This window comes from Citrus sinensis, chromosome 5 (genome assembly GCF_022201045.2).
Source record: "Citrus sinensis cultivar Valencia sweet orange chromosome 5, DVS_A1.0, whole genome shotgun sequence".
NCBI lineage: Eukaryota > Viridiplantae > Streptophyta > Magnoliopsida > Sapindales > Rutaceae > Citrus > Citrus sinensis.
In genome coordinates, this window is record NC_068560.1 from 38,930,287 (window position 1) to 38,943,264 (window position 12,978).

General features: G+C 37.9%; 2 protein-coding genes across 2 annotated transcripts; one reads left to right on the forward strand and one right to left on the reverse strand.

The window, feature by feature from the left end:
* The first annotated feature begins 1,723 nt into the window (after positions 1–1,723).
* LOC102611367 (probable cellulose synthase A catalytic subunit 3 [UDP-forming]) lies at positions 1,724–7,926 on the forward strand. Its single transcript, XM_025093984.2, is given in 13 exon segments — positions 1,724–2,477; positions 2,556–2,757; positions 2,880–3,179; positions 3,273–3,447; positions 3,825–4,091; positions 4,182–4,527; positions 4,617–4,754; positions 4,837–4,962; positions 5,065–5,277; positions 5,390–5,672; positions 6,268–6,464; positions 6,561–6,911; positions 7,009–7,926. Coding segments are annotated over 13 exon segments (3,264 nt in total). The 5' UTR covers positions 1,724–2,396; the 3' UTR covers positions 7,594–7,926.
* Positions 7,927–8,192: 266 nt separating this feature from the next.
* Positions 8,193–11,658, reverse strand: LOC102611063 (uncharacterized). The gene is made up of 3 exons (XM_006494361.4): positions 10,682–11,658; positions 9,758–10,444; positions 8,193–9,183 (listed from the first exon to the last, which is right to left on the reverse strand). The coding sequence occupies exons 1-3, from the start codon at positions 11,558–11,560 to the stop codon at positions 8,602–8,604; spliced, it is 2,148 nt and encodes a 715-aa protein (XP_006494424.2). The 5' UTR covers positions 11,561–11,658; the 3' UTR covers positions 8,193–8,601.
* Between the last annotated feature and the right edge of the window lie 1,320 nt (positions 11,659–12,978).

The window sequence follows — 12,978 nt, forward strand, 5'->3', positions numbered from 1 at the left end:
GCAGCAGTAAGACACAAGGCTAATCATCGATCTTATTTAAAACTAAACGGGCCTTCTTGCGTCACCAGCACCAAACTATACCTCTTCACCTTTTTTTTTTTGGGTTATCATCAACTTCTTCTCTTTCTTTAATAAAAATTACAGTCTCGACTCTCTCTCTCTCTTAATTGTAGTATCTTCTCTTCTTTCTCAATTAAAAATTACAATCTCCTCTCTTGCCTTTCACTCATTATCGACTTCAATCATGATCAACCTCTATGGCACTATTCCATGTCACGAGGCATGGGGACGATTAGGTCCAACATGCCCATTCCTCACCCCATTGCGCCCCACCACACAACGCCACAACCACCAATTACCTTTCGCCAGCCATACATACTTTTCTTATTATTTGATTATAAATTAAATAGAGTAATGAGTGGCTGTTGAGTTAGGGTTAGGGCTGAACATATTTTTTTTAATTAAATTAAGGGATTTTGATTTTGATAATTTGTGGCGTATAATTTTTATCTGATTTGACCTCTTTTTGTTAAAAATGAATGACAATTTTACCATTCCAACGTCAACATATTTCTAACAGGGATCCCTCTAAGTTACATGCATGTACCTTACACCCCTCTCACATGAATAGTGAGTGGACCCACATCATTCACTATTCATGTGAGAGGGGTGTAAGGTACATGCATGTAACTTAGCATTAGCCTTCTAACAGTGGAACTATATTTTGTACACTTCATATGAATTACTGCTAAAAAAATGTTTGTGTATTTTCAATAATGTCTACAAAATTAAATGGTCAGTAGATAATTTTCCTAGGTTAAATTAAAATGTGGAGGTTCAAGCAGATCAAATATTATTCTATTGTAAAACATCAATCTCCAAAATATTTTAAAACTTTCCCACATTTTAAAACCTAGATTAGAACACTTCTATATTTATATATATATATATTATCCTCCATCACAATGAAATCAGATACTTCTTAGCCCAGTTGGCTCATTTCAAGACTAGAGACGTGATGTCAGCAAAGACTATCCAACTTTAAGAAGCCAAGAGTCTCAATAAGAAAGGTTAAATTATTGTTAAATCTCTATTCGAGGAGGGAAATAGTCAACGACGGTCCAAAAGGACATAAAGATACCCTTAGTCCACTTTATAAGGGCATTTTAGCCTCACACAAAAAAAAAACAAGTCTTCACTCTCAAAAACACTCAAAATTTCTCTTATCCAAGAGTTTCTTTAAAACCCCTCATCTCCTTCAACTTCTAACCGACTTGACCATCAGAGAGCCATCACCGACCACTACTGATGTCGCCTCTAATGACCGTTTTCTTTGACTTCATATTAATCTCATCCACGACCATCCCAACAAAATTTAATGCGATTTTAAAATTATTTTGGATTTTCCCGCACTTAAAAATTCTAGACCAGAAAACTACTATATATATATATAATGCTGATTTGGTACAAGATTCAGTATTCAGAATTTATTCAACTTCTGGAAAGTTATAAATAGTTTTCTCAAATTTTGATAAATTCGAAGATCTATAGCATAGGGTTTAAGGATGGGCGGAAGAAACTATGCCACTAAACATTAAATATTCTGGTAGAAAAGTGTGATGACTTCTGTAAAACCAATCATTGGTCGAGGTGAAAGACAGACAGATATAGTAGATAAACGAATAATATATTCCTGAAAGATTTGTAAATCTGGCACTCACTCTACCTCCGTGTTCACAATTTATTTTTTTCCTATCTAATTATAGTAATTAGTTTTAAAAAAGTGTTTTTAGTTTACAATATGGCGGAGATGTAGATGATAGAAACGAGTGGTACAAACGCTGGACTGGACTCTAGTTTTTGTTTATGCGTTTTACGCATACCATGGTAGTAGTAGGAACTATTATTATTACTTTTTTCTCAAAAAAAAAAAAAAACTAACTAAATTGCATCTCCTTCGGTTATCTTTTGCTGAAATGAGATTTATTGAAGTGAAGCTGTACCTTACCTTAATAAGGAATGGTAAAACAATTAATAGTTAGGAGGCAGGCCTTAATTTATAACTGATTGTTGATTGAATTGATATGTTATGAGAAGCAAAGAATTGTACCCCAAAAGGAAGCAGGGCCAGGGGCCGCAAAACGAATAGGAGGGTGCTTTCAATTTGGAGATCTTGAGACTTTAATCAATATAAAAGATCATAGAGGCAACAGTGAGATTTTTAAGCATGATGAAATATTTGGAGATATTGGTCTGTACTCTGTTCTATAGCCGCCGATACTATTGCTATTTGATAAAATTAAGCTGTCTCCAACTCCAAGTCCATATCAAAATTTGATCTCCATATTACATGTATACTGTATATCACTAAAAAGTAGAAGAAACAGAAGGTTAAAATGGAGGTCAGTGCGGGTTTGGTTGCCGGCTCTCACAACCGGAACGAACTCATAATTATACGCAGAGATAGAGAATCTGCAGTAAGATTGCTCTTACACAATTCATTCACATAAACATAGAGATATGCTTTATTAATTTATTTAATGTTGAATTTGTAGCAGGCTAGACCGTTGCAGCAATTAGGTGGACAAAAATGCCATATATGTGGAGATGATGTTGGTCTCCCTGTGGATGGAGGAGACCCGTTCGTGGCCTGTAATGAGTGTGCGTTTCCCATATGCAGAACTTGCTACGAGTACGAACGCAGAGAAGGAAATCAAGTCTGTCCTCAGTGCAAGACCCGATTCAGACGTCTCAAGGGTATGTTTACTGACCTTTTTGTTCCACTCTTCTTCTAATCCTCCAATTAGGTATAGATGTACGTACATATGTATTTAAACGTATGATCGTACGCATGTTTTGTTAATTGAATTCACCGGCAGGTAGTGCCAGAGTTGAGGGTGATGAAGAAGAGGATGACATTGATGACTTGGAGAACGAATTAAATTTTGATGGGACTGATAGACGGCAGCATGGAGCTGAAGCAATGCTTCATGATCATGGTGGTAACATCAGCTATGGCCCTGCTTCTGATTCCTACTTGCCTAAGGTGCCCCTTCCTCAAGTTCCTATGCTTACCAACGGTCAGCTGGTTGATGATACTCCCCATGAACAACGTGCTTTGGTACCTTCTTTCATGGGAGGGGGCAAAAGGATTCATCCTTTTCCTTATTCAGATCCTGGTAAACTTTAGGGGAGGGACCTTGCTTATCCTTTCCTGTTCTTAGTATCCTTTCTTTCTCCTTACTGGCATTTGTTTAATTTTCATTGGGCAGTGCAACCCAGATCCTTGGATCCTTCCAAGGACCTGGCTGCTTATGGCTATGGTAGTGTTGCTTGGAAGGAGAGAGTGGAGAATTGGAAACAAAAACAGGAAAAGCTACAGTCGTTGAATAATGACACTGGCGGCAAAGACTGGGGTTACAATATTGATGCTCCCGATTTTCCATTGTCAGTACAATCCTTCTTGTGTTTTTTTATTACCCTCCTTGTATAACAAGCTACATCGATTTTTCTTTTCCAAAATTTATTTTTATTTTCTGTATTAGAACAACAGATTAGTAAGAACATTAATGGCATCCATGAATTACATTTTCTCTCATGTAATTTATTTCTTTCCTCAATTGTAACATTATTTAATTCTCCTAGTGATTATTCTGTCTCATCTTTGATGTTACCGCTCTTGATTAAAACTATCAAAACTATGCATCCACTCTACATGCCAATTGCTTTAAGGTTTTCCCTTTGATTCTCCTCCTTTCTTAATCAATTCAATATCCCACGGATCTCTGATTATGTGAAGCTGCGCTTTTTCCTTTGTGGATCAGAATGGATGAGGCAAGACAGCCATTGTCAAGAAAGATACCTATTCCGTCCAGCCAAATCAACCCTTACCGGATGATCGTCATAATTCGACTTGTAGTTCTCGGGTTCTTCTTTCATTATCGTGTTATGCATCCTGTGAAGGACGCATACGCACTGTGGGTTATATCGGTTATCTGTGAAGTTTGGTTTGCTCTTTCATGGATTCTTGATCAGTTTCCCAAGTGGCTCCCTATTGACAGGGAAACTTATCTGGACAGATTGTCTCTGCGGTGAGCAATCTGTTCATTATTCGTGTTTTCGAGAGCTAACTATCCTGCTTTTGAATAAATTTACACCTCTTGCCTCTATGTGTCTGTTAGGTATGAGAAACCAGGCCAGCCTTCTAAACTAATGCCAGTTGATATTTTTGTAAGTACGGTTGACCCAATAAAAGAACCGTCATTGGTGACTGCAAACACAGTTTTATCCATTCTTGCAGTGGACTATCCGGTTGACAAGGTATCATGTTATGTTTCTGATGACGGTGCTGCCATGCTCACATTCGAGGCACTATCAGAAACGTCTGAATTTGCAAGGAAATGGGTTCCTTTCTGTAAAAATTTTAAAGTTGAGCCCAGGGCACCAGAGTGGTATTTTGCTCAGAAGATAGATTACCTCAAAGATAAGGTTCTTGCATCATTTGTGAGGGAACGAAGAGCAATGAAGGTAAATACTTTTCTGCTCACCATCACACCATGTTCATGATGTCATTCTCTGTGCTTCTACAGTATCTCTTATGCTTATCAAAATTCCAGAGAGAATATGAACAGTTTAAGGTTCGGATAAATGCTTTGGTAGCGAAGGCACAAATAGTCCCAGAAGAAGGGTGGACGATGCAAGATGGGACTCCATGACCGGGCAATAATGTCCGCGACCATCCTGCCATGATTCAGGTACATGTATCTTGGTTTTCTTTTTATGTGAAATCCATCACAACCCATTCTGGCGTAACATGTTTTTCATAAGACTTCGTAGATTTTTCTTGGCCCAAGTGTTGGGCTTGACACCGATGGAAATGAATTACCACGCCTGGTATATGTTTCCAGAGAAAAGAGACCTGGGTTTAATAACCACAAAAAGGCTGGAGCAATGAATGCTTTGGTAAGCATCTAAAGGTAAAAGAATCAGTTTTGTCATATTATAGTGCATTTCACTGAAACTTGATAATTTGTTGTGTTTTCTCGCGGCCTTGTTGCTAAACAGGTCAGAGTGTCTGCTGTGCTCACAAATTCCCCTTATTTGTTGAATCTGGACTGTGATCATTACATTAATAACAGTAAAGCTCTTAGAGAGGCCATGTGCTTCATGATGGATCCATTGCTAGGAAAGAGAGTATGCTATGTACAGTTCCCACGGAGGTTTGATGGTATTAACCAGGATGATCGATTTGCCAACCGGAAAACTGTGTTCTTTGATGTAAGCATGCATCTACAGGTTTTTTTTTTTTTAAAAAAAAACCTTGATTGGTTTATTTCTTTAGCAAGTTCTTCTTCTACTATGAAAAACTAATGTTTGTCTCCCACTTTAGATTAACATGAAAGGTTTGGATGGCATTCAAGGGCCCATAAATGTTGGGACGGGGTGTGTTTTCAGAAGGCAAGCATTCTATGGTTATGATGCTCCCAAAACCAAAAAGTCACCAACTAGAACTAGCAAATGCTTGCCTAAGTGGTTCTGCAGTGGACACTGTTGTTCTGGAAGGAGGAGGAAGAAGAAGATAAACAGACCAAAGTCCGAAATAAAGAAAAAATTTGCAATGAAAGATACAGCTCCTATGTGTGCTTGGGAGGGTATTGAAGAGGGCATTGAAGGTAATTCCTGTCAATGTGGAATACATCTAAATCAGTTATGACTGCCTACTGCTGTTTTTAGCCTTCCTTTTTGCTCCATGATATTTAAGAATTGACAGAGCCGCAATTTCTAGAATGCGTTGCTTAAGCAACTGAAAAAGTTTGGCTGGAAACTCACTCAGGCTTTCCTATTGACTTATTTTGTTAGTAAATATTAGTTGGATGTTTCCCACCTGTCTATTGATTAGGCTGGTTTTGAATTTTGGACTTGACTATGAGGTGTGATATCATCCTGTAGACTTTCAGGATAATTTTGATAAAACCTATACATAGGAGTAGCTGGATATTAATGTTTGTCAGGATGAAATTATGCCTGTAAATAGGGTTATGTTTTTTATTTTTATGTCCTTTTATTGTTCTAGGCTCTTGGTGAATTTTGGTCGGTAAATTTCTGTATGCTTATAAAGAGTCACTTGTAATATATTCACCTTCTCAATTGTGTGTGTGTGTGTGCGCCGAGTAATATATACCGAGTCCAATACACACACACACACACACTATTTCTCCGGCAAAAGTCAATTATTTTGCCATCTAACTTTGAAGGCTTTGAATGCAGGAGCTGAAGGTGAAAAGTCCGATACGCTGCTTCATCAGGAGTTGGAAAAGAAGTTTGGGCAATCTCCTGTTTTTGTGGCATCTACTCTGCTGGAGGATGGTGGGACACCAAAAAGTGCTAGCCTTGCATCTCTGCTGAAAGAAGCCATCCATGTCATTAGTTGTGGCTATGAGGTTAAGACAGAATGGGGCAAAGAGGTAAGATCAATGTTTGAAATCTTGTACTAAGATGTTTCACTTAGATGTTGATGTTGACATCCTAATTTAGCTTTGCTAACTTTTCGTACAATGCAGGTTGGTTGGATCTATGGTTCGGTTACAAAGGATATGTTGACCGGTTTAATAATGCACTGTCATGGATGGAGGTCCATATATTGTATTCCTGATAGGCCTGCTTTTAAAGGACCTGCGCCTATTAATCTTTCTGTTTGTCTGCACTGGGTATTGCGATGGGCCCTTGGATCAGTTGAAGTTTTTTTGAGTAGACATTGTCCTGTCTGGTATGGTTATGGAGGGGGTTTGAAGTGGTTGGAGCGTCTCTCTTATATAAATGCCTGTCTGTATCCCTTTACTTCAATTCCTTTGCTGGTCTATTGTGCTCTTCCAGCCGTATGCTTGCTGACTGGAAAATTTATTACTCCAGAGGTGAAAGGATGGCTTCGCTTTTTTAAGTTACTAAATTTTGCTTGAGATATAGACTTAATGAATGTTACTTTTCTTTAATTTTTTGTTCATATTGCAGCTGACCGCTGTTGCTGGCTTGTATTTTATGTCACTTTTCATGTGTATTTTTGCGACGAGCATCCTCGAAATGAGGTGGAGCGGGGTTGGTATTGATGAATGGTGGAGAAATGAGCAATTTTGGGTAATTGGGGGGATTTCAGCACATCCAGTTGCCGTGTTCCAGGGGCTATTAAAAGTTCTTGCAGGTGTTGATACAGACTTCACTGTGACATCAAAAGCAGGGGATGTTGAAGCTTTCTCCGAGCTATATGCGTTTAAATGGACCACTTTACTAATTCCTCCAACAACATTGCTAATAATCAACCTGGTAGGAATGGTTGCTGGAGTTTCAAATGCTATCAATAATGGGCATGAGTCATGGGGGCTTCTGTTTGGAAAGCTCTTCTTTGCCTTGTGGGTTATAATTCACCTCTTTCCATTCCTTAAGGGTCTCATCGGTCGACATAACAGGATTTCAACCATCGTTGTAGTGTGGTCAATTTTGCTTGCATCCATCTTCTCCCTGTTGTGGATTAGGATTGATCCATTCTTCGCCAAGCCAGATGGTCCACTCCTGGAGGAATGCGGATTGGATTGTCATTAGAATTGGCCGGTGAAGTTGACAAATTGACATCTAGCGTCTGGTATGGTGAACTCTGCAGGCTGTAGATCTAGCTTTACTCCGGTGGTTTGAGGCTGTTAAGGAAATTGCAAAAAAAGGCCTCCTTGATTGTTTATTGGTTTGATTCACACAGGGAAGAGGGGTTGAAATGAAAATATGGCCGCTTTGTATTTATGATTATTTTCAGGAGTCCCTCTCTCTCATTCCTTTTGATTCGCAATAAAAGTGGGCTTCGTCCTGTTTTATGAAAAACAAATTCGTAAACGTGACTGGGTTGACGGTTTTCTGTTGGATGGAAGGGTATCTAAAGTAATAGCAAGTCTTTATTTATTTATTTTTGTGTTTTATTGAAAGCCCAACTTACAGCATTTGCGATGAGTGGTTCATGGACTGACAGGAGATTGGTTAAGACTTGCATACATTCATAACCGACAATGTCATTCATTCCAGAGAATTGGTGCAGCGCCGCACGTAAATCAACCAATTAAATTATCCATTTAAAAGAACAGTTTATGAAGCTCTAATTGCCACAGTACAAATGATTTTGGAACCAAATTATATGATAGTTATTGCTAACAAGATTGAACAAATTGAAATTGATCCTATTGTATAGGAATATAGGACAAGGAGACCAAATATGGAAAACACAAAATGTTACTGAAAATTGCTTGGTAGATACACAGGAACACAAAAGATGATTCAGATTTTTTCTTTTAAAAAATTTCCATTTTCAGCCTATTTTTATGGTGTGCCCAATGGCTATGCCAAAGTGATAACTGGCAAGATAACAAGATACCTGAAAAGCAAGGATCAAAAATCAAAACCCACAATCAGACCTGAATGGGAGTGCAACGGGGAGTCACTTCTCATAGCATCCAAGAAATTGATGAATCGAGTAGCAGAAATACTGAAGGAAGTATGATGTTGCCAATAATGGCTGCCCCAAATGCCACACAAAAGGCTTTGCACAATTGTCCAAAAATAGGCCGACTAGGCTGCTGAAAGATGGATGGCTGCCACCAATTCTGCTAGCTGCTTCCTTCCAAAGTTGGTTACAAGTTCCATGGAGATGAAGTGTTCTGGTAGGTTTGTAAACTCCTCCTCTTTAAGGTTAGCTTCTTCAAGTTTTTTAGCTTCTTGACCTGCTGCTTCAGCCTCGGCAAGTAAAAGGTTAGCTTCTTCAAGGTCACCCAACTCTAAGGCTGCTGATCTTTCTGCTGTGGCAGCACCAGCAACTATACGTAACCTCTGGAATCTGGCCATAGCCACCTCTTTTTCCTTGGATGAGATTAGTCCTTCAATCTCCTGCAGTCGGTTAATAGTGTCTTCGATATTTTCTTCAAGCTTCTCAAGCTCCAAAACGGCCTTCTCCATTTCTTGCTGCAAGCCATCTTTTTCAACACTCAATGACTTTGCCTCAGCAGCTAGTCGCGCAGCTTCCTTGAAATTTCTTGCAGCAGCAGCAACTTTCTTTTCTGCCTCGAGGTCTGGCACTCTTTTGTCTATGAAAAAAATTCTCTGTTTGAAGGATGCTATATTTTGCTGGATGTTTGATTTTGTTGAAGATAGTTCCTAAGAAAAGTGAAGAAGGACATCTATTCAGCAAAAAGCATCAGATAAGACAGAAATGTGGAATGAAGGCAATATAAATCAGTTAATGTCAGCAATTGCAAATTGATCAGTAACTTCTCATGCTTTCCCAAATGCAAAAGGAGACATAAGCAAAAACAGATAAGAGCAAGCAACTCTTTCATATCTTCACACAATAGTTTTATGCATCTAAGGTATCGACACATTTTCACCATTTTAGCATCCAAAGAACACAATTGCAAAGAATATTGGGTTGAATGTTCTCCATTTTGAGGATTCTAGCATCGACTTTATAACTGTGTGTTTCTGCTTTAATTTTGAAGGTATATCAGCAAAACTGTTTGGTAAACATCTGTTTTACTTGGCAAATAATGTGCAGCAACAACCCACTCAATTATACTTGATTACTTAGTAGCTCCATTTCATAACAGATGCATTAAAAGCCACAACAACTCAAACTCAAAAGTACCCTAAATATCAAAATTAATACCAACACCGCTACAAGATTTTAGGATATAGATTAAATTCCATAAAATAATTGGGAAGTAAAGTTAACCTGTAGAGAAGCTCTTGCGGCAGAAGCCTCCTGTTGCAGAGTCTGGACTTCTGCTGAAAGCTTTTCCTCGGTCTTGGCAAGCTTCACTTTATCTTCCCTAGACTTCAAAATGGATGACATTAGACTTCTTCTTAGTTCCACAACTTCCCGATATTCTTTTGCCTCATCTGCGGAAACTCTGGCAAGTTCCTTCAGTTTTGTACCCCTGTCTACTTCATCATTTAGGAACTTATCGATTTCCTTCTTTTTCATTGACATCGCTTCACTCTCCAAGTTCAACTGAGAAATGATAGATTGCAAGCTATCATACTTTGCATTAATGCTAGATTGGTACTCCTGAAAGTCAGAGACCACAATGGAGATCCTTTCCTCAACTGCTCGGATATTAGAGTCATTTTCAGCTATCTCCTTCTCTTTATCTCTAACTAACGCAAGTAGTTTTTGCAGTTCATTGGTCAGAATATCCTTTTTCTTATAAAGAATTTCTTTTTCTCTCAAGTCATCTTCAACCGAATGCTCAATTGAATTATTCAACACAGCACGAGCTTCATTAACTAAATGCGATTCAATTTCTAGTTCTATCTTCCTACCCTCCAAGGCTTCAGTTGATGCAAGCCATTTCTCCATTTCCTCTGAAGATAGTGATTCTGCTTTCTTCAAAAATGTATCCGCACTATTTGAAGCATCCTGGGGGATAAAAGAGCAACGAGGATAACCAAATTGTCAATTTTTTTTCCAATTTTTGTTTTGCAGAAACTAAAAGCTATTCTGACAATCTTAAATCTGTTTCTGAAGATCCGAATACAGCGATCAGAATGTATGGACAGGCAGGTAGATCAAAATATTAAAAAATAAATAAATTTCTAGAATGGACATGGGCGGTAAATAAAAAAGAGAGAGACTTGAAGAATAAAGAGTACTGACAGCAGAGAAATGGTCGAGCAGGGAGGCACAATCTTGCTCAGCAGCAATCTGGGAAACAAGAACGTCGTACATCTTGGAATCAATAGCATCGCAGTGAGCTTCGGCATCTCTGAGGGCAATGAGAAGAGATTGTTGATGAGTCTCAGCAGCAGCAAGGAGGTCGCTGATCCTCTGGGCGGCTTCAAAATCTTCAGCCTCGCAGGCTTCATCTAACTGCTTTTCAAGTTGAGAGTGCCTTAAGGAAGCCAATTCAACATCATCGGCGGCTTTCCTCCTTCTGCGGATGGAATCCTTGCGTGCAGCAGATACCGAGGCAGCCAATTCACGGGCACGGTTGAGTTTATCGGAAATCACGCTTCTTAGATACTCAAATCTTTGATGGGGATCGTTATTGTTAATTTCGTTTACTACTACAGGTACAGATATGCTTGAATATGAATTCTTTGAGGAGGCCTCTGCATCGACGTCGGCCTCATCAATTGTACAAGTAACATCGTCATCATCACCAGCATCGTCATCATCAGGTGCACTACTAGAGTGGGGAGTCGTATCTCTACCGTATCCGATCCGTAAGCCAGCAGCTCTCTTTTTCTTTCTAGAACTCTTTGTTTTCGTATACGTAATGGAAGGGGAAGATTGTGGTTGGGTTTGTAACTGTAGGGTGAGGTCGGAGAATAGGTTTTCCTCAAGGGGCTCAGATGATACTGCTGCTTCGATACAAGTATCAATATCATTAGATTTAGCTGGTGATTCAGATTTATTAGGATTAGGATTTGCTTTAGGAACATCATCTTCCTCTAAGCTTTGCTCTGCTGCCAATTGGGATGGTGTAAACAACACCATTCCTTCAAACAGTGAATTCATCTCATCATCTTCCATTTCTCGCCCGCTCGCTCTCAGCTCTGTCTTTATTCAATCAAACAATCAAATCAAAACTGAGGTCGTCTCGTCTCTGCCATCTTTGTACTGCTAAAGCTTTGCTTCCGCCGTCCTTTTTTTTTTTTATTGGTTTATGTCTGGGCCTTGTAGTGTTTGTGTTGGGCCTTAACAAAACTGTCCTCGGCCGTAGTTATTCGGCCCCGCATTTCATCTCATGAGAGCCCACTACTATTGAAACGATCATAAACAGCAACGGTTACGGTGCTGTATTTACTTTCCAATCAAACTCAATAACCCAGCATTTTTTCTCTTTATATTTTTACTTGCGTATTATAAGCCCCATGTTATGAAATAATTGTAATTACGTGGATGTCCATCAAAACAACTCTTCATCTCTCATAATTTTTATTATCTTATGAGAAGGTATGATTAATGATGTATCCATTTATTAATTATTTACTTTATTTGTATGGTTATAAGACTATAAAAGGAGGGTTCATCTACTTATACGTATAGGTTTGAGATTTAATAAAGTTCCTCTCTAAATATTGTGTCTCTTATTTGTTTTCTCTCTTGCTCTTGTTATATTGTTGTCCTTCTAATTGATAAATAGTTTAACAAGTTATCAGCACCAGTCTCTAACTAGAAAGTTAGTGTGACAAATTTTTCTTCTTTCATCTTAATCATAAAGGTTTGAATTGGACTATCTCAAGGAGAAATTTTGAAATTATAGTGCAAATATGCTCCTGCAGTAGCAAATATAAATAGAAATTAAAGTTATGTTAAGAGTGTGTTATACTTTTCACACTGATTTTTACATTTTCATTTTTATGCTAAATATAATTTAATTTACAATTATACAATTTTCCAATGACTTTGTAGGCATAAGTTAAGATAAAATATGTTCCTAAAGAGCTATACTAAAATTGGTGATATTACTCAATATCTTGTGTTCGAAGGATAGTAAAATTAAAATAATAATTTTCCTTCATCATATATCATTTCCTATGAGAGGAAAGATTATAAATTTTATGAAAAGATGACTATAAATTTGTTTCATAAAACAATATGAAGGAAAAGTATTATTATCAAGAGTTGAAGAAATATCTTTGAAAGCTCATAAAAAGAAATCATAAAGAATATTGTATGGTTCCAAAATGCTCTTGAAGTAACAAAGCAATAATCATGCCAATTTAAATTCAGGATATTGAAAATATATTTTGAAAGTATATTCAGAATACTTGAAGGATTAATTAACGTATTGTTAAAATGTTTTTTCATGTGTCCTGAAGGATGGGAAAAAAATTATGATTCTCTTCTATTATCATCTCCCTATAAGAGTAAAATTATTTAGTATCCTTAAGGGGATTATTCATTCTTTTGGAAATAATATAAGCATCTCATCAATATTTCATCAA